This window comes from Populus nigra, chromosome 3, assembly GCF_951802175.1.
Source record: "Populus nigra chromosome 3, ddPopNigr1.1, whole genome shotgun sequence".
Lineage (NCBI taxonomy): Eukaryota > Viridiplantae > Streptophyta > Magnoliopsida > Malpighiales > Salicaceae > Populus > Populus nigra.
Genome location: NC_084854.1, coordinates 1,515,602 through 1,536,906, shown reverse-complemented (window position 1 = coordinate 1,536,906; position 21,305 = coordinate 1,515,602). Strand labels below are relative to the sequence as shown.

General features: G+C 33.5%; 1 protein-coding gene and 1 pseudogene across 4 annotated transcripts; both read left to right on the top strand.

Moving 5' to 3' along the window:
• The first annotated feature begins 1,274 nt into the window (after positions 1 to 1,274).
• On the top strand, positions 1,275 to 2,889 carry LOC133688218 (class V chitinase CHIT5a-like; annotated as a pseudogene).
• An 8,248-nt stretch (positions 2,890 to 11,137) lies between these two features.
• LOC133689550 (two-component response regulator ARR12) lies at positions 11,138 to 16,839 on the top strand. 4 transcript variants are annotated; one of them, XR_009841317.1, is made up of 7 exons: positions 11,138 to 11,492; positions 12,270 to 12,422; positions 12,783 to 13,157; positions 13,516 to 13,592; positions 13,677 to 14,933; positions 15,662 to 15,822; positions 16,280 to 16,839. XR_009841317.1 is itself a non-coding variant. In XM_062109445.1 (6 exons), the coding sequence occupies exons 1-6, from the start codon at positions 11,360 to 11,362 to the stop codon at positions 15,731 to 15,733; spliced, it is 2,067 nt and encodes a 688-aa protein (XP_061965429.1). In that variant the 5' UTR covers positions 11,138 to 11,359; the 3' UTR covers positions 15,734 to 16,044. The 4 variants fall into 4 exon arrangements, 1 of the variants encoding a protein (XP_061965429.1); XR_009841315.1 differs by lacking the exon at positions 16,280 to 16,839 and adding an exon at positions 15,997 to 16,044; XR_009841316.1 differs by lacking the exon at positions 16,280 to 16,839 and adding an exon at positions 15,976 to 16,044.
• The last annotated feature ends 4,466 nt before the right edge of the window (positions 16,840 to 21,305 follow it).

The window sequence follows — 21,305 nt, the reverse complement described above, 5'->3', positions numbered from 1 at the left end:
GGTTTACTTTGTTTTTCTTTTTCTTTTTTTTATAATTCCTGGCAACTATTTTTTATAAATATTTTACCACGTCAATATTTTTTATCAAAATTAATTTTTCAATCTCAATCCTTCAAAAAATAAAACATTAAAATCAAATTTTAAACACTTAAATAAATAGAATAAAAAGTTACACAATTTTATGCAATATTCCATCATCTTCTTTGTACTACATAAGTAAATATATACAAATTTTCTAGTCAATATGCAAAAAAAAAACCACTAGATTTAGATTGTTTTTTAAAATATTTTTTGTTTAAAAATACTTTAAAATATATACAAAATTACTCACGGCAAATCCCAACAGAAAGATTTTAATTCTTTTTGGCATGATTTTTATAAATTGATTTAGAATTACTACTATTTTCCACGGATCATGTTGAACAGAGCTTAATAGAGAGAAATAAATTTCCACAAACAAAATAAAATCAGCTCAAAGAAGTGCCAAGAATGCTCCTTATCTCCTTTCTAACCAACAGCAAACGACTGTCTAAATATCATTCCAATTTTGTTGATTCATAAGAGATGGAAGAAGGATGTAACAAAATTAAGAAAAAAACATGAATGTTGTTCAAATATCACGGGAAGCATCGCCATAGCTGAAACCCAAATTAAGACCATGGTATTCTACACCTCTTCAGACGCAACTGTCTATCTTCTTTGTACGTGTCCAACGTAAGAAATCTTCGATCATGACCAAGACAAATAAATTCCTGCACAAGGAAGTTTCCACCTTATGGCTCCCATGTATAAATGTATGCAGGGAAAATCATTTTATACATCCTCCTTGAGCAAGCAGAGGGGTGTTTGATGCTGTGATTGGGAAGCGCTCTTCTTTTCGATCGAAAATTATCCCTAATCTTTTGTAACTGCTCTGCCCGTTCCTGGCTTTTTGAGAATTCATTGTTTGTTTGATTTAATCCTTAATATTTGTGTTCTTCTTTTTATTTTATTTTTTCATTTGGGAACAACTGTCTTTCTTTTAAGAATCTAATCAACTTTTGTGTATAAAATATTTTGATGCAAATTCTTTTGTTTTTGGAAGGGGTAAGAATTGGATTATGACAAAGGGAAATGATTGGATGTGAACCAATGACTTCCAAAGTTGCAGCTCGGTCCACTTGATAGCAGTAGAACCTCTGGTTTAAGGAATTCTAAGTTATGAAAGAGTTCTGATGCGATACAACTATTTTAGATTATCTTTTAATATAAAGGAGCATATTGGCCTTCGTTTGATGGATTTGAAGCCTCCTCCATTGACAGTATCCGCCACGCCTTCTTATCCTCCCCAAACTGCTCATCCTATGAAGCCCGCCCCAATTCCCTCGGCAGTGCCTGCTTATCCGGGAGTACCTGCTTCTTCTCCTTCAATACCTACACCCGCCGCGAGTCCTGTTTCCTACCCCCCAGTTCCTGCATCACCAGAACCATACCCTTCACCACCGCATCATAAAGGAATTAAAGGAGCATATTGGCCTTCGTTTGATGGATTTGAAGCCTCCTCCATTGACACTTCATATTCGCAAACCTATCCGGTGCCCAAGAAACACGAAAAGTTTTCATCGATTCAACCATCGAAGTGGCTCGAACATATAGATTTGATGGTCTAGACCTGGACTGGGAATATCCTGCTAATGATCAGGAAATGATCGACCTTGCTTTGTTAGTTAAAGAATGGCACGAAGCATTGGTCCATGAAGCTAGCGCCAGTGGCAAACCACGTTTGCTACTAACTGCTGCGGTCTATTACTCTTCGCAATTCACTACATTTGGTCTGCCCAGATCCTACCCTGCTGATTCTATCAATAAATATGTTGATTGGATCAATCCAATGTGCTATGATTACCATGGTACATGGGAGAATTTCACTGGACCAAATGCAGCATTATATGACCCAAAGAGCAATGTTAGCACAAGTTTTGGCATTGGATCATGGATCCAAGCCGGTGTTTCGCAGAAAAAGCTAGTGATGGGCCTACCGTTATACGGCCGGACGTGGAAGCTCTTGGATCCGAATGTTAATGGAATTGGAGCACGAGCTGTAGGGGAAGGACCTGGAGATGGGATCTTGGATTATTATCTGGTTCTTGAATTTAACAAGGAGAACAATGCAATAGTCAATTTTGATGGACAAACTGTGTCCTACTACTCTTATGCTGGCGGCTTCTGGGTTGGGTATGATGACTCCATAACCATTGATTGGAAGGTCCAGTTTGCAAGGTCTCGAGGCTTGGGTGGATACTTTTTCTGGGCTTTGGGCCAGGATAAGGATTGGATTATCTCAAAACAAGGTAAAGATGCCTAATTTTTTAGTCAATTCAATACAAATTATGGTGAAGGAAACTATTAATTCAATTCATGTGTTTTTAAACCGTTTTTAATTTAATAGTTTTCATCTAATCTATGTTTTTTTTAACAATATTTTTATTTTAAGAAATAGAAAACTAAAAAAAAATAAGATTAAAAGTTTGACAAGAAAATAATTCATTTCCTGGAACAAAATACTACTAAATTAAGCATGGTTTTGGTTTTTTGGCTAACATTGATCAAAGCACTATCTAATTCTTTTCTGTACCACGTGAAGTAATTAATTTATTTTGACAAATTATATGGATTAAGCTTTATTGAACTCTATTATTTTTCTTTTTAATTGAATTTTATTTAGTTATTAAAAAATAAAAAACTGATTATATTAATTCTTTATTTTTGTTTGGCAGCTTCGAACTCTTGGGATCGCTGAGAAAAGTAGCAGCTTCAAAGACGTGGGAGTGGAAATAACTTTGAAGTTTTAATTAATCAACCGTTTTTTATTTCATTCTGTTCAAATTCAAAGACGTCAATATATATATATATATATATATATATATATATATATATATATATATATATATATATAGAAAAGAAAAGAAAAACGGAGCATCATCGGTCATCAACTCACCAACCATATTTGACTAGTTGATGCTGATCTATTTGTTCTTTTTCTTTGGCTACTTCTCGGCTTTAAGAATAATATTGACACTGATTGATGATAGACAAATTATAGAGACAAATAGATTATTGATACGCGTAACACTGTATGTTAGAATAAAAAAATCTATCTTAATAGTAATAATATTTTTCTAATAAATTAAAAATTTTAAATTATGTAGAGATTTATCAAACTAGCTCGGCAGTAAAAAATAATTAAATAAATCACGTTTATATTTTATAAAATATCAGAAATTGAATTAGATATATTTATAAATCAAATATAAAGCAAGCTTGACACAAAAATCTTTAATTTCACAACGTATTAAACACACCCCTCCATGGGTGATGTGGCAATAACCCACTCAAGCACGAACCCGGTCTCTCAATTCGATCGGAAGTTATCCACATTAAAACTATAAAATTCATGAAAATCTTAATGTTTTTGAACATAATTTAAGGTTTAAATCTTAATAACTAAGAATTAAGTATGTTTCCTTAACCTTAACTATTAGATCGATGCCCTCGATTGTTCTTTTGATTTGTTAATTGAAAGTTTTAGTGAAGCTAATTAAAACTATAAAATAAAAACCTTCCTCGTCTAGTGTCCTAGCTAGTCGTAGATTACAATCATTTTCACCTGCCCACTTCTTTTGAGAGGTGCAGCTTCTCCAAACAATCACAGTCCCAATCCACGTTTTAGGGTTTTTTTTCCTGCCTCAGTTTATTTCGAACTAACAGCTGCAGGCAAGATGCAAATCATCTTCATTCTAAACCAAATCAATATGTAGTACAATGACAATCCCCGACGACTTGACATAGAACCTTGTAGTCACACACCATTTCCCCGTGCATCCTTTTGATGATGATGTTTTGTTATTATTTTGAGATTGAAAATTTTGAGGTAACGAGACATGTTATATATATATATATATATATATATATTAAGAAGATAAAAATTCATTTTAAAATGATTGGAGAGATAAATTCATTTTATATTTTTATTGAAACATTAACCAAGGACAATCATAATGACATGTTTTTCGTCTAGATGGAATGAGAATGCTTGGATCAAAACTCTAATTTCTAAAAATTATATATAGGCAGTACAACTTAATTAGAACTAGGCCTTGAACATGAGATTTTTGTGTGGATTATTCATTGTATATTTTTTAGGGTTCATGGGGAGCCCATCAAGTCTAGCTACAAGATTTATAATCACCCCCTCTATTTTCATTTTTTCTTTTTGCAATTTTAATGGAAAGTGGTAGGATTAAGATCTATTGTTGGTAAAATTATCCTCGTGTATCAACTTCGTAATTCACCATTTCAATTTTTTATTTAAATTGAATTTTAAATTAAATTAGATAATATTTGACTCTGTATACTCGATCACAATTTTATTAAACTTTTTTTTTTATAAAAAATATCAAAATATATTGTTTTGGACTGACCATGATCTATAGATGAGTTTCAAACTTAGCTGACTCTACTTCGAGATCTCTTCAAACTATATTCAATTTTAATGGAAAGTGGTAGGATTAAGATCCATTGTTGGTAAAATTGTCATCGTGTGCCAACTTCGTGATTTACCATCCTAATTCTGTATTTAAGTTGAATTTCAAATTAAATTAGATGAGATTTGACTTGGTAGACTCGGTCACAATTTTATTAAACTTTTTTTTATAAAAAAAATTCAAAATATATTGTTTTGGATTGACCATGATCCATAGATGAGTTTCAAACTTAACCGACCATACTTCGAGATTTCTTCAAACTATATTAAATTGGTTTAGAATTGTTCTCCAAATGACCGCATAAACAATTAGAGATCAAGTTTGTAGTCGGATCAATCAAGATTAACCCATCAAACCATAATCCAGATCTTGAGCAAGTTATGAGTTAAATCATATTTAATAACTTCGATAAGGTACACTTACTAGTAACTAATTAATACATCATCATCCATGATTTCCAATAATTGATGCATATATTAGTAATAACAACTAACCAACCAAATCATATTCTTCCTCTCTGTATGCCAAGCAATTTACATAAAAAAAATTAGGCAGCCAGCTATGTATTTTTCATAAAAGTGGCACAAATTTCAGAAAGTTTTTAAAAATATTCCCCTCATGGGAGACAACATTAGCTAGAATTCAGCATACGCATATATACTATTACTTTGAGCAGCATCTTATGCAGCTAAGGTACGCTGTTCTTCCCCCCCATACCCTTACAGCCTGAATTCATACCAAAAGTGAGGTCATGTGACTTGCCAAAAAGTTAAGGAATCTCAAGATTTGCCACCCAAAATGAATCTTCTAGAAAAATATATTATATTGCACGAACAATATTATATTTTGGCTGTGTAGAGAAAGCTAGGGTTAATCATGTTATCATGCAAATTAAACTGATCATCAACCCTTTTGAATATTAATGGGGCTAGAGTCAAAGGATTATTGGTGCTTTGGATAATCACCAAGTTCATTGGGATCTGACGTCCATCCACCTTGTGGGTCTAGCTAGGATCTTCAATATGTGGTAGGAAGCAACACCGAGATTTAGAAAACTAATAACTTATCTCAATGATCCTTCAGCTTAAAGATTTTGTGCTATTTTTTTTTAATTTTTTTTTGTAATGCATGCTTCAACTTTACAACATCATACAATAAATAGTTTATGTACATTATCATTGGTTGTATATGAATATTAGTGTTTTAGGATTGAAGTGAAGATATAAAAATAATAAAAATATATTTGGCTGTAAAGATAAAGATATATACTTGAGATAATTTTAGAATAAATTTTAATTTTTTAAAAACAAAAAAGATATGAAACATGTCATTGATCCTTCATGTTAAAGATTTTGTGCTATATTTTTGCAATGTATGCTTCAACTTTACAACATCGTACAACAAATAGTTTATGTATATTATCATTGGTTGTATATGATTAGTGTTTTAGGATTGAAGTGAAGATATAAAAATAATAAAAATATATTTGGTTGTAAAGATAAAGATATAAATATATATACGTGAGATAATTTTAGTATAAATTTTTATTTTTTAAAAATAAAAAAGATATGAAAACATGTCACCTTCTTTTCATAACCCGAGAGACAATAACCAAACCCTATCTAAATGATATGATTATCAACCATTAATAAAAGGGTACTTCTATGATATGATAAAATATGAAGGGATTAAATGGCTTTCTAGTTGGGAAAATGTATTTAATTTCCAAGCTTGGTATCTATCAAGATTTAAACGAGGACCTGCATATTCTAGATAATAAATTTCTTATAAATCTTAACATTGACATGAGTAATTTAATCCTTGAACAGATTGGGGAAATAGATTTAATTTTTATACCTAAATCCTTTAGTTTAATGGAATATTCTCACCAAAGCATGCTAAATTTACTTCTTAATTAAGATGTCACATTACACGTTAAGTATTAAGTATAACTAATTAATAGCTTAATTACTTCTCCATCTTAATGCATCTTACCTTTTATCTTAACTAAAATATGTAAGTCAAAAGAAATCTTAACATGTAAAACTATACTAATATAATTTAAAATTGCATCGAAAAGAAATCGATAACTTAAACGAAAAAACCCTATATATTCACCGTCTACAATAACAATGCATTAATCCACAACATACTTGAGTATGGGTGCATGGTACTAAACTATCTATATATAATGGTATTTCCCCGTGCCAAGCTGCTGTTTGGCCACTTTCCTTGTTCACAAAGGCCAGGCACTTATCATGGAGCAAGGATTATATATATATATGTTTAATTAAGGTTGATTATTTGGGTACAAGAACACAAAGACAGGATACTGGCAGCCACTGCATATACTCACTTTCTTCATCTTTAGTCATTATTGATAGCAGTAAAAAGAAGGGACGATGGAGAAAGTTGAGATTAGATCGATATAGTCTAATTAATTAGCTTTGTGCATACAAAACTTGATTAAAAGGCACTTTCAATCAAGCTATGAAGGCCCCAGTAACGATAAAAATCCCTTAATCTAGAAGAGATACATCACATCATCTAATCATAGATGGCATTCCTCTCCTTATCTGGAACCCACACACCATAGTCTCATCCACTCACACGAAATATATAGTGGGCATTCTAGTGTATGCTGATTTGCTAGCTTTTCTTTAATTAATTGCCTCTATTACTCATTATTACCCTTTCTCCCACCAACTTAAAAAAAGTTGGTGGATAAAGCGAAACCCTGCCCTCTATATTTTGTGTGGACTTGCATGGTAAGAGTAGCTCCTTTTCAATATGTTCAAAAAAATAATAATTTCATTTTTGGATTAAGTTTTTCATGTATTAATTAAGATGAATTTTATTTTTGGTGGGAGATGTAATATTCGTAATTAGATTTTGAGTTAAAAGAATTGTAAAGAAATCACTTTTTTCTTCTGAATCTTAAAGACAAATTAATGAAGTTGAGAATAATCTCTTCCTCTTACTTTAACATCTTTTCAAAAATCTTCCATGGACCCAGTAATAAAATATCAAAATGATGACCAAGATCGATTAAAATAACACGGAATTAACAATGAAAATGCTCCTTGTGTACATACATCAAGGAACAAGATAAAGGAGTCCTGAGACATCTGATGATTTTTAAAGAAAAAACTCATTGGATTGTTCGAGTTAACAAACTATTTAAGTCTAGTCATTGGATTTGAGATCGAATGATAAATAATGACAATATGACATAGACAATGACTTGTTGCAGAACTCATGCATCAACTCAACTCTTCATTAATCATACCATGAAAACAGATGTAGTTTGTTGGGTTATGTCCGACTAGTGCCAGTAATATTAGCTAGGTCAGTGACACTAAATGCTCAGCACATAACTATAACATGAGATTTAAGTTTTTATTTTTAAGAAAAGTCTGAAATACATATTATTTGAAAAGAAATTGAAGAATCCTCGTTGGCTAGACCTAAAGAGAAAGGCCTAGATCGACAGGGAACTGTGTTAACTAACCAGACCGGCCAATTATTACAGCTGGGATATAAACTAAGTACAAAAACTAAGTAAAGGGAATTCACAGTTCTCGTGGAAAGAATTCTCTTCTCCCAACTCTCCCGGGTCTAGTCCCTAGCTAGCTAGCTAGCACTCTACTTCACCCTTGTCGCTCTCACAGGGAGAGCGGCTTTTGTTTTTCCTTTCCATGCGTCCTGAGCTAATGCTGCATGGAATGCTGGACCACCGCAGGCCACATCCTCTTGTGACCTTGTCCTCTTTCCTAGCTTGTAAGGATCGGTTAAGCTGCCACTCCCAGCTTGAAACATGCACCAATTATTTGCACTATTTGTTTCTCCTTGCAAAGATTAACTACTGCTAGCAAAAAACCTATTTACTCACCTTGGGACTTGGGAAATGTTTGATTTTACAATTGTTTTTGTGGTTACGGTTAAAAAAAAATTATAAATTATAGTTAAACATATCCCGAGCAATAAGCTATGGTGTTGTGGACTCGTGTTTCTTATCATTACTATTAAAAAAATATAAAATACCATGCATTGCTCGTGTCTTCATTTTTTTTCCAAAATAAAAATATTTATTTATGGCATCCTCAACATTTTATACGGTCTTGATTGAATCCTTGTGTGCGTTTCCGTCAATATCTTTCTTTGGAATGCGAACAAAAATGGACAAAAGGACTTGATTGATAAAGTTTTGAAACATCAGAGATCAAATTGATATAACATTTTGCTTTTAGGATGAAATTAAGAATTGGATAAGTAGAAAGTGGATGGAGATAAAAGTTGACCAAATACACTAAATGCAGGGATTTGATGTCGAGCACGGTCTGCGCCTACATGACCCGCGAAGCATGCTCACGCGGGCTAAAGTTCTTGCAGTTTCTGTCTGTCGTTTAATGCAAAGGCCTTTTCCATTGTGGTCCCCACTTTCAAGCATTGTGGTTAAACATTTCACCGTATCGCCCACTTTTTTATTTTATTTTTTTCGAATTTTGTGATTTTTTTCTTGCATTTTCGGTATTTTAATACCATTCCGCTTTAAATTGTTTATGTGAGTTAGTCGTTTTAAAATATTTTTACTTAATAATAAAAATAATCACTAGACATAACTTATATTATATATAAACATAGTTGTTTCTTAAGCTTGACATGTTAATCATGTTATCCACTAATTTGATCAAACTAGATTGATATTAAAAATTAATTTACTCGTTAAAAATTTAGTTTGATCTTTTTATTAATTTCAAAGTTACTTCATTTTAATTTTAAAAAAATCAAAATCATATTATTTTAAATCATAGAACGGGTCATAAAACAGATTATATTTAATAAGTTTTTATATAAATAAAACTAGATATGATGTATTTATATTAGTATTGAGATATATAATATTAAAATTTAAAAATCAATTTTATTGGGATGTTGATAAAAATTCATTTTAATAGAAGTAGAAAGGAGAGGTGAAGAAGATGATGAACCTATAGGAATTAAGAAGACCATACAAATACACAAGGATCCAATACTTAAACAACGTAACTAAAATGAAATAAAGTTTAAAATTCTCAATTTCCACGTGCTTAAATTCAAATTACTAAATCTTCCTAGCAAGTTTATACCCATTAAATGGGCGATGAGAGAAAAGAAAATTTTAATCATATTCCCAAAATAGATGGATCAAATAAAAAAAAAGAGATACTCTAATTAAGATTGTCAATTGCTATTAAAAGAAAGAAAGAAAAAAAGGAATGTTTAATAAGCTTTAAAAATTCCCCAAATAAAAATTCAAATAAACTAACTATTCATCCCACCCCTTACAAATTTAGTAAAAAAAATCAATTATACCAATATTTTTTTAAACTAATAGGAATAATAATAATATAATAATGATAATTTTACAAAAATTCACATAATTTATATTTACAAGGCAGGGACGGAAGCATGTATGGTTGAAAAGATAAAAAAAATAATACAAAATAAATATGTTTTTAAATTTTTTTTTTAATTTTAAAATAAAAAGAACTGTTATTTCCATCTTTTATATTTCAAGATAATAATTAAACACTACTTAAAAATCCACTCATATATATTATTTTGATCTTCTAAAAAAAAAACTAATCCTGTAACTAAATTTTGTAAAAATTGCATTGTTCCCCCTAATATATAGATAGGGTAGAAAATTGCAAAATACTACTTTCAATTAATTCCTTTACAATGAAAAAGAAAAGTAGATAATTCTAAAATTGTACCAAAACGGATAATATCAATTACAATCCAGAATAGTTGCGCGTGGCGAGAACGCGCAACCAAAAACGGTAAAACAAATCTTGATAATAAAAGCTTTTATCTTTTTAATCTCTCACTCATCACCGTCCACAAATTCCATCACCGTCCAAATATATCCTTACATTTCATATTCTTTATCATCACAGTAAACTGTAGGCTTGATTATTTTATTTGGTTCCTCGGATTTTAATTTTTATTTACTTTGATCCTCTCGCTATTATCCCCTTATTCTATTTATCATCACAGAAGTGATTCTACGAAAGATCTCGTGGTAAAATCTCGCTTTATTTTTATTTTTATGTTTTTGTATATATACTTTACATTTTTCTTAAAAAAAGCCCATTTTACGGAATATTATTCTCAAATTCAATTTTGGAAATATCTCGTATATTTAATGAGTGAATCCTAATAATAATTCTCACAAGTCAATAGTTAAAAATGGTTAGAATGTCATTTTGTGAAGACTTTAAATTATTATTATTATTATTGTAAAAAATTAATATTTTTTATGCATTAATGTGAATCCCTTACTTTTCACTCTATATAATATGATATTCTCGTGATTGATTATCAACGGTACTTGATAGGTACTTTATAGAAGGAGCATATGAGTGCATGAAAAAAATAATCAAATGATTATAGAAAAAAGAAAGTCAACAGTCAAAGGATGATATTAGAATAAAAAATAGTATAACTATCAAAGTAGAAGAACATTCAAAGTAGAGGGACCAAATAAAAATAGAATTTCTGGTTCGTTGTCATGTTTTTTTATGTTTTAAAAGCTTTCTCTATCCCTAAAATACTATATTCCACCTTAGCCAATCAACTCTCTATTTTTATTGCCACTTTCTCTCTCAATTGACTCATTGCCAAGCTCTGCCATTATTATGGTTTATGGGTTTTTGTTAAGAGCTTTAAACTTTGAAACAAAAACCAGTTAAAGCTTCAATCTTTGAAGCAAATACTAGCACCCCACTTGGTAAATTAGTCCCTTTCTTTCATTCTTTGCTTTGACAAGTTGTTTTGAAGAGAAAAAGAAAATGACTGTAGAGCAGGGAATTGGAGATAGCAATATAGACCAGTTTCCTATTGGTATGAGAGTTTTGGCTGTTGATGATGACCCAACTTGTCTTTTACTGCTGGAAACTCTGCTTCGTAGATGCCAGTATACTGGTTTGTCTCTCTTTTTTTATTGCTTCATTGAGTTGTTCATGTTTTTTGGACATGGGTTTTTGTTTTCATGTTTTGTTGTTAAGGCTTAGATGTTTTCGTTGTTTGTCAGATTTACGTTGTTAGTTGTGTAAAATATGAGTGGTTATAAGCCATTGACATGAATAATCTTTGTTCTTGGTTTTGATTCTCCTAGTTGATTGAAAAGTTTTATGTAATTGGTTTTTGTAAACATGATGTTTGTGTAAACTGTTGAGTTAAATTAAAGTATCTTGTCTTGTTTCTTGGTTTCTTGAGAAAAGAAGAAATCTATATTCTCTGCTTGCTTTGATCCGGTTTGTTACTTTTGGGAGATAGGCACTTAGATATGTATCCACTTTAACAAGATTTTGTAGGTTAAAGTTTACACTTTTGAATCTTTACTGTCTCTAATGACATTCTGAGGTTTTGGCTACTGGTGTGTTATACTGATTGGAACTGTTGGATCTTCTAAATTGATTGCATTTGTACTCTTGGGTCATTAGTTCTTTGGAGTTAGATTTCTGTAGATTTGTTCTGAGTTTAAGCTTCCGAAATCTTATGATTTATTGGCATGGCACACTTCTGGATCTTTTCAAAATAAATCTAAATTTATTATTGATTTTATGAGTTTCTGTTGATTCTGAATATTTTAACCTGATAAATCTAGATTAATGATTGATTTTCTATGGTTTAACTGATCTATTTTTGTGGAATTTCACAATCTGGACTTATACAATATATGGGTTGTGGATTGTGCAGTTACTACGACGAGTCAAGCAATCACGGCATTGAGTATGTTGAGAGAAAACAAGAATAAGTTTGACCTGGTTATCAGTGATGTCCATATGCCAGACATGGACGGTTTTAAATTGCTTGAGCTCGTGGGGCTTGAGATGGACCTACCTGTCATCAGTAAGACAAAAACACTACACATGGTCTTTTGCTCTCCGTGTTTCAGTTTTGATCTAAAGGAAAACGTGTTGCAGATTCTTTATGGGCCCGTGGAGTTCCAAAAAACATTTTGAAAATGATCATTTTCATGCCATTTCCAGATTTCCAACATCTTTGAAAAGTTTAGAGTTCACTCTATCAGTCTGATTAAAACTCATTTTGTTCGTGGATTCCAAAGCCAAAAATTAGGATATTGTTCTGTTCAGTTTAACAAGTTCATTTAATTTACTGTTTCTTGCATAGCATGTTATTGTAACATCTTTGCAGTATGTGGTTGTCCAATTGGGATTCGATTCTAATTGAATTAACGTTGAACTGCAGTGTTGTCAGCGAACGGTGATCCAAAGCTTGTGATGAAGGGGATCACTCATGGAGCTTGTGATTATTTGCTCAAGCCTGTTCGAATTGAGGAGCTAAAGAACATCTGGCAACATGTAATTAGGAGAAGGAAATGTGATAACAAAGACAGAAACAGTTCGGATAACCGAGACAAGCCTAATCAAGGAAGTAGTGAAGCAATACCTGACCAGAAGCTTAATAAAAAAAGGAAAGACCAGAATGAGGATGAGGATGAGGATCGTGATGAGAATGAACATGAGAATGAGGATCCAGCAACCCAAAAGAAGCCCCGGGTTGTATGGTCAGTGGAGCTGCATCGCAAATTTGTGGCAGCTGTTAATCAATTGGGCATTGACAGTATGTTATTTAACTCATCATCATACTAGAGGTGTTTAAGATGTTTTTCTCGGGTATACGACCCTGGTTTTATATATTTATTTATTCATTTAGTGAGCGTGTGTGCATGCATGCGCCATTGTGCACATGCATATGCTTACTATTTTTCCTTGCTAATATTGGAGACAATATGTGGTTTTTGACCTTTCTCTAGTACTTGAACTTGTTTTTTCTCTACCTTTTATTTTAAGCAAAAGCAATCTCATTGGTTAATTAATTCATAGATCTTTTATATTCATAACAAACTCATTCATGAATGAAACCACCCTTTTGTTTTGGTATTTCTGTTCTACTTTTCATTCATTTTGTTTTTATGCAGAGGCTGTTCCAAAGAAGATTCTCGATTTGATGAATGTTGAAAAGCTTACAAGAGAAAATGTGGCAAGCCATCTCCAGGCATATATTCTATCCTCTCCTGGTTTAATTGAAATTGAATAATTATTTTCATCCGGGAAACTAACTACACTGTCCTGGATGCAGAAATATAGGCTTTACCTTAAAAGGATCAGCACTGTGGCAAACCAGCAAGCTAATATGGTGGCAGCTTTAGGTAGTTCAGATGCATCATATCTGCAAATGAATTCTATGAATGGAATGGGATTGCACAACTTGGCTGGATCTGGGCAGTTTCACAACACCCCTTTCAGATCTCTCCCTTCTAGTGGAATGCTTAGTAGGTTGAATTCTCCTGCTGTTCTGGGCATTCGTGGTCTTCCTTCTCCTGGAGTGATTCGATTAGGTCATGTACAGAGTGCACCGCACTCAGCTAATGGTTTAAGTCACTTCCAACCAGTTGGACACCCTGGAAATAATGGGAACATACTTCAGGGGATGCCAATGTCATTGGAACTTGATCAAATACAATCAAACAAGGGTGTCAACTATGTTAGGGAACTTCCTACTCATCTTGATGACACAGCCAGTTTTCCTGTATCCAGTGGTTCCACAGATATGAAAATAATTGCTGGGAGCTCAAACAGCCCTTTTGTTGGTGTTTCAGGCAAACCTTTGATGCTGGAAGGACATGGTCAAGGGCTCCAAGATAGCCAAAAATTTGGAAATCAATCTTCTCTCGCAGCAGGTTCCTTAGATCCAGGATATTCTTCCCATTTCCCGGATCATGGTAGATGTAATGACAACTGGTCCAATGCTGTCCAGTCAAATGGGGTCCAATCAAGTTCTTTTACCTTAAATGACTGTTTTAAGCAATCTACTCTGCATCCCAGTTCCATCAGAGACAGCATGTCAACAATGGCCTTGCAAAGTAGGAATAATCACTGTGATGTTTCTTCTATCTCTACTCTACCCATTCATTTACAGGACTCCAAAGCAGAACTACAATGCCAAGTGGCTACAATGAGCAGTGATGCTGGACAAATAATCAATAATGGGCAGCTAGGGTGGGATGACCATAGACAGGATGATCCTTACCACGCAAATGGCATATCTAACTCAATAAACTCTGCAATTTCTATTAATGGTAATGGGAATCTCATTGGCCGGAGTTTGGATCCAAATAACATGATTTTTCAGAGAACAAGAAGCTTCAGTTCAGCAGGACAGTCAAATTTTGTTGACACCTCACTGATGAAGCATAATGAGGTTGAAAGTTCAGCAATGGAAACATTAGTGAGGTCAAAGGATGGGTATTTGCTAGGTCAACAGAAGCAGCAGGACAGCTATGTTTCGAATAATTTTGGCTCCTTGGAGGATTTGGTGAGTGTAATGGTGAAACAGGCAAGTCCCCCATATCCCTGTCTATTCCTATGGAGATGCCTTTGTTTTTCCTGTCGTATATTGCATATAAAATTTGCATGATATTCTGAGCCTTAACCATCAAATAAGAGAATCTTCTAGGCAAACAAAGTTTTTATTTTCCTCTATTATCATTTGGCTCTCACTCAAGGAGCACTACCCTTATATCCATGTTTTTTTGTATGAACTTTCCAACTGTTTCTTCTGATTATCAAATATATGTTTCAACTGTAACATGGTTTAAAAATGGCGTTCCCAAGAAGAACCTGCAAGTTGATGCCAGTTCTTGTTTTTGTTCTGAATGAGTTTCTTATCACATCATCTTTGAATCTGTTTGTTTATTATGTTTTTCATGCCCTATGAGGCCAAACATTCTTGGTTAGGAGAATAGGCTGGATGCTTGCCTGTTTCTCTGTGTACCGGATATATCTTGTTGATTAGGAGAATAGTTTGGATGTTTGCCTGTAATGCTGCAAACAAATCCCCATTTCTTACCCCGAGAATTTTGAGCCGAAAATTCTAGCAGTTTTCATCCTTCACCACATTTAAGTCATTAGGATAAATATTTTGCTGTCTGGGATCTCCATGTCATTGTTTTCTTACTCAATGAATCATTTTCGATTTACACCCCTTATCAGCATTTTGCTGTGTTCACTATCTCTTCATCAACTCTAGCCCTGGCATTTAATAACAAGGATTCAACGATGCAGGAACAAGACAAGGTGAAGTTACCAGAAGGAGACTTTGGATGTGGTGGTTATTCTCTTAGGACATGCATATAAAGCAGATTTATGCTGCCAAAGCCCACAAGAGAAAAGGATCTGCGGAAGCATTACACTTCATGCAGATTGAGTTATTCCTAGTGTAATTGGTACTCCATTTATCCATGTATTCCACTTGTTTTCTTTAGAGAACTGTATGTTAATTGCAGTAGTTGTTTTGTTCTCATATTCAGTAGAGTAAAAAAAATTTCTTTTTATCTAGTTGATTAAGCAAAGCATTGTAATCTAATAACAATTCCTAGAACTTCTTTGAATTGAACTAGGAAAATGCCTCGTTCCTGGGCCCTGAAGAACAAGTGTTTTCTGCGCTATTGATGGCATTGAGATTATCACATGACCCCACACTGAAGAAAAGAACCACTATTCCAACCAAGAAAAGTGCCCCCGCTGTTATTATTGACTAGAAATGGTTCTTGATTGTCTCTTACCAAACAACAGTTCCACATATGTTACTTGTATGTATTTGAGAAAACTATGTCTAGAACACATCATTGTGACCTGTCATTACCATGATAATCAGTAATCATTTCCTCATAATCTTTTCAGATACCACCTAGATCTCACCCCCACTCCAAAGAAAAAAGAAAGCTACTAAAGATAGAAAGGTCAATGCCTCAGGTCTATTGCAGATTCATAAGAAGGTAATGAGAAAAGACATCCAGGGCTAGTGGAAGCAGGCCAACCCTCACATCAATGCCTGCAGAGCCATTTGGATTCTGCATCAAGTATGCAACCTGAGGGATTGGAGTAACCAATGGAGAAGCATAGGCTCCATCGCCATGTAGAAAATCAACCTTGTGGAATGGCATAATCAACCTTGTGGAATGGCATACTTGTCCAATCAGAAACTATAGTTTACTCCTTAGGAGGTAGAGTGCCTTGTGGCCCATCAAGTGCTTCCATATATGCAGTCACATAGTCACTGTTGACAGTTCTTAGCTTCTTTTATCCTTTCTATTATAGCTTCACGGCTTCCTTCCTCTAATTCTCCGGCTGTTAAAGCAACAGAAATTAGTACATAAGCATTGCCACTGAAACCTTTAGACAGTGGAGGCATCATCTTGTTCCTTATGTCCATGGCAAATTGCAAACACTCCATTCTTTCCTTCCTCACTTCTAAAGCCTTGGTCCTTACCTAAATTATTAGATGTTGACAATAGTCAGTGCAACCCAGCACAAGGTTCACAAAACAACATGGAAAACGCCAAATACAGGCCCAGCATTTGCGGTATAGCTTATGATCAGAAACATGTAATTTTTAAATTTCAAAGTAACCCAAGGACCCCCCTCTCTTTGCATGAGTCCATCTCCCCAAAGGAAACTATATCAGCTATCCTAAGGCCAACTATTTATGATAAATTTTTCTAGTTTTCCTAGCTGGTCATCTAGCTGAAAGTGTTGCTGATGATTTGGGGAGAAAAAATATGAAGAAATATATAGCTTGTAATTACATTAAACAACAGCTAACCTAATGCTTAATGAAAGAAACATTCAGAGGACTTTATATATATATATATATATATATATATATATATATATATATATATATATATATATATAATAACTGACACAAACAAATTAAAAAAAGAATTGTAATTATTGCATGACTTGATCCATGTAAACAATGTCCATGATTAGACCCTTTCGCTATTAGTTATCTTGATATCTAGTCTTGTACAATACAACTATTATTAAAACTGACATACAAAGGCTAAATTTATAGCGAGCTTAGGTGAGACAAAAACATCATTTAAAAAAAAAGATACATCACCAACAGCTACAATGGAAAGAGCACTACCATTAGCTATTTGAATATGTTAGGATCCACAATATTCTCGGATATTGCTTAAGCCACACAGAGAGTTTGTTATATGACTGGAAACACTTGAATCAAAGATCCAAGAAAGAGCTAAAGAATCAATACCTTGAAGACCAAGTGTGGAGAAAGCACTCATAATCATTTCTTGCACCATCTCTCGGGTTAGTAGATTTGATGGAGGTTATGAGATAGGTGAGCCAACAAGAGTATGTGAAACAGGGGAGCCAACAGTAGTAACAACAATGTGATAAGCTTTGTTGGAGCGTGGAGAAGGATAAATAGGACACTCATTAATGATGTGTCTTGACTGTTTGCGATAGTTACAAAATTTATGAAGACAATGAGGAGCAATATAGTTGTACTTTTTACAACTATAACATTGTGTCTTACTCATATCACGACTCTTCCCCTTGCTGTGAGCAGCATAAGCAACTGAGGCAGTGGGAGAGGCAACTCTTGCCTGCTCCATAATGATCTGAGTATGGAGACGCTGCTCTTCACGCAAGAGTTCTCCAAAGCAAGCGTCCAAGGATGGAACATGATCATGATTGACTAGAGAGGCACGAACTGGTTAATATTCAGGTCACAATTTCATTAGAAATTGGTCTTGTTGGCTGGTTTTATGGACTTGCTGCACTACCAACACATCTTCTATAGAAATCTTGGCCATAACAAGGTTAGAATAGTCATTCCATAGAGTCAAAAATCTAGAATAGTAATCTTGAATAGAGAGATCTTTGTAGGTATTATTGGCAATAACCAACTCAAGCTGAAAACGCCTAGCATTGTTGTCTTGGTTATAGACTTGTGTGAGGTGATCCCATAGCCTTTGCAGATCTATAAGGATGCAAAAAAAAAAAAAGAATCAAATGTGGCTCCATAGAACTAAGAATCTAGGACATGCTATGTGCATCTTTGGTGGCTTATGCTGCCTTAGCAACCAGTAAATCCCTCAACAGCCGAGTCTCTTTTATCGCTGCCATCTATATGGCCCCATAACTCATTTCCTTTGAGAAAGATCTCCAATTGAAATGTCCAAGCATCATAATTTTTACCAGTAAATCTGACACAAACATTATATGACTTCTTTAAAAAGCTATGACTGAGAAAACTAAGACTTAAGAATTCTATGAAAAAAGCTCTGATACCATAACATAATGGTTTAACTTGCCTCCCATCTGAGACTAGTCTTTCATTATATAAGAAAAGTTGTCTTATACACAGTAATTACAAAGAGTAATTCTAAGGAGCATATATGATAAGCTAAATCTAGGGAGCTATTTATGTAACATTTATAGCCTAGATTTCCTATTTATAAGGTAAATTTCCTATTTATATATAGTATTTACAACTTAGATTTTAATGAGTACAAATAGTTGTATGCTTGATTTCAGCCTTTTTATTGACAATCAAGTCACCTTGAATCAATATCTCAAACTCATATGCTCTAGTATCTCTCATATTTCCAGACAGAAAACGCTCCAAAAACCTCTCAAAAAACTCCTTCCACTCCATCGATGGAGAATTAGTTGTCTTTTCACTTCTCTTGAACTTATACCAATTCACAGTCACCCCACCTTTTAACCTGAAGGATGCTAAAGTCACTGTATGATAATTCATGCATCTCGTGGCATCACATATATGCCACACTGCATCCATAAATTATTGTGGATCCTCAAAGTTATCAACTCCTTTAAAGGCAGGAGGTGCCAGCTTAAAAGACTCTAACAAATGCACTTTCACTCTATGCATAGTATAGGAAGTCGAAAAGGCATTCTTATCCTTCTTTTTCTTTCTCTCAGCTACAAGATTAACTAGGGTCTGCATGGCGTGTCCAATCATATGTAAAGCACTGTCAGCATGAGACACCTTTTTGTTGGATTCCTCCTCCTAGTCTTGACCAACTTCCAAACTATTAGCTCCCTTAGACTCATCATCCTCCTGAACTTCCGACTCCATAGGCTAAGGTGAAGGGGTTTTACCTCCCCTTCTTAACCTTCCATTCCTGAGTTGAACAATAAGAATGTCCTCTTGATCATTATTGACACGATCAATATTAACTACATGTCTTACCCTCAATATTTTCTTAAAAGAATGCATGTATAACAACACAATGATAAAAAGAGTTCAAATAAGACATATTATACACAAGATTGAAGAATTTAAAGAGGAATGATAATAAGACAAGATGGTTCCTAAGCTCCATATATTACAGGGGTTTTAGCAAAACCAGATTACAGGGGTTTTAACAAAATTTGGCTCTGATATCACTTTTATCACGACTCGAATCCCAGGTCCATGACCGGCAATGCAAGAGTGGTGTTGTAAGGACACCCTACTTACACTAAGTCTTAGAACATACATATCATAAAAAAAATCATATAAAGATTTTGTAGCATTTCAATATCTTTCAAAATATTATATTCTTCAAAACCAATAAAATCAAATAACACTTCAAAAATTCTCATCATCAGATAAAGCAAAAAAAAAAACCCATAAGACATCATCAAAATCCGAACTTAATTAAAATAGTATAGTAGTGGAGCGTCTAAGACATCAAATCAAAAACTAAAAGGAAAGTCTCGCGGAACAAGTAAGACATACCGACTAAAATTAAAGAAGTAGGAACACTTAACAAAGTTCACTTGCTAACAAAAACTAATATCCTAAAATAATATTAAAAATGAAACCCAAAGGTGACCAGATGACACTCGAAGGTGACCATTGTGGGAGGATTAGTCGTCACAGGCTGATGTCTCTCTCACCGGTTAGGTATACAAAATATTATGTGCACATTGATTAACTACTCTGTTAGAATTGTGTTACTGGAAAGTATATCGATATCAAGATGTAATCATATTTTAATGAATTTTAATAGATACTCACATATTAAAGATTATCTCACTCACTCGAAAAACAAAAAAAAAAGATAAAAAATGCAAAACTAGAGACTATTGAAGATAGTTAGAAGAAACATCAGCATAATCTATAACAGATACGGAAAACACTAAAAAACAACTCAAAGTAAAATAACATAAACGATTTAAAACTCTAAGCTTAGAGGCCAAAATATAAATATAAAGCCAAATCAATTCACCCAATTGATCCCGAAAATAATTCAAACTGATCGAACCTAATAAACCCGATAAAAATCTATTGTTGAGTCAAATGGTTGACCGAAATGTCCAACCAATCGACAACAACTTGTCAACCAGTCAGCCGGTTCAGCCAATTAGTCGTCTAGTTGATTGGGATTTATAGAATCTTGATATGTTAGTCCTCAAATCCCCAAATCCCCAAAAATAAGCATTCTGTTATTCAAAAACCCATAATCCAGACAACATATCAAACCAATTTTGAACAAAACTAACACTCTAAAACATCAATTAAATCTCTTACATCATTTCATCATCAAATCAAAATAAAAACCCTAAACTCTTCTTCATCCTTTCACAAACAATGTCTTAATCGAAAATAACAGTTAAAGGAATCACTTATTTGTTTCTTCAACCCTTCTTAAACCAAAAACTTAAGTTAAAACTGAAATCCTTGGTATTTTGGGAGAAAGTTATGGTAAGGGAGAAACAAAGAGAGAGAAACAATTCTCCGACAACTCTTTTCTTTAAATACCTAGGATAGTTGGGTTGGATTTGGGATGAACTTTGGGCTTGGGTTTGATTGACCAAAAATATGGTCTTACACTTATCATGTCTTTGGTTCTTATTTACCACTTGTACTAGTACTCATAGGTTA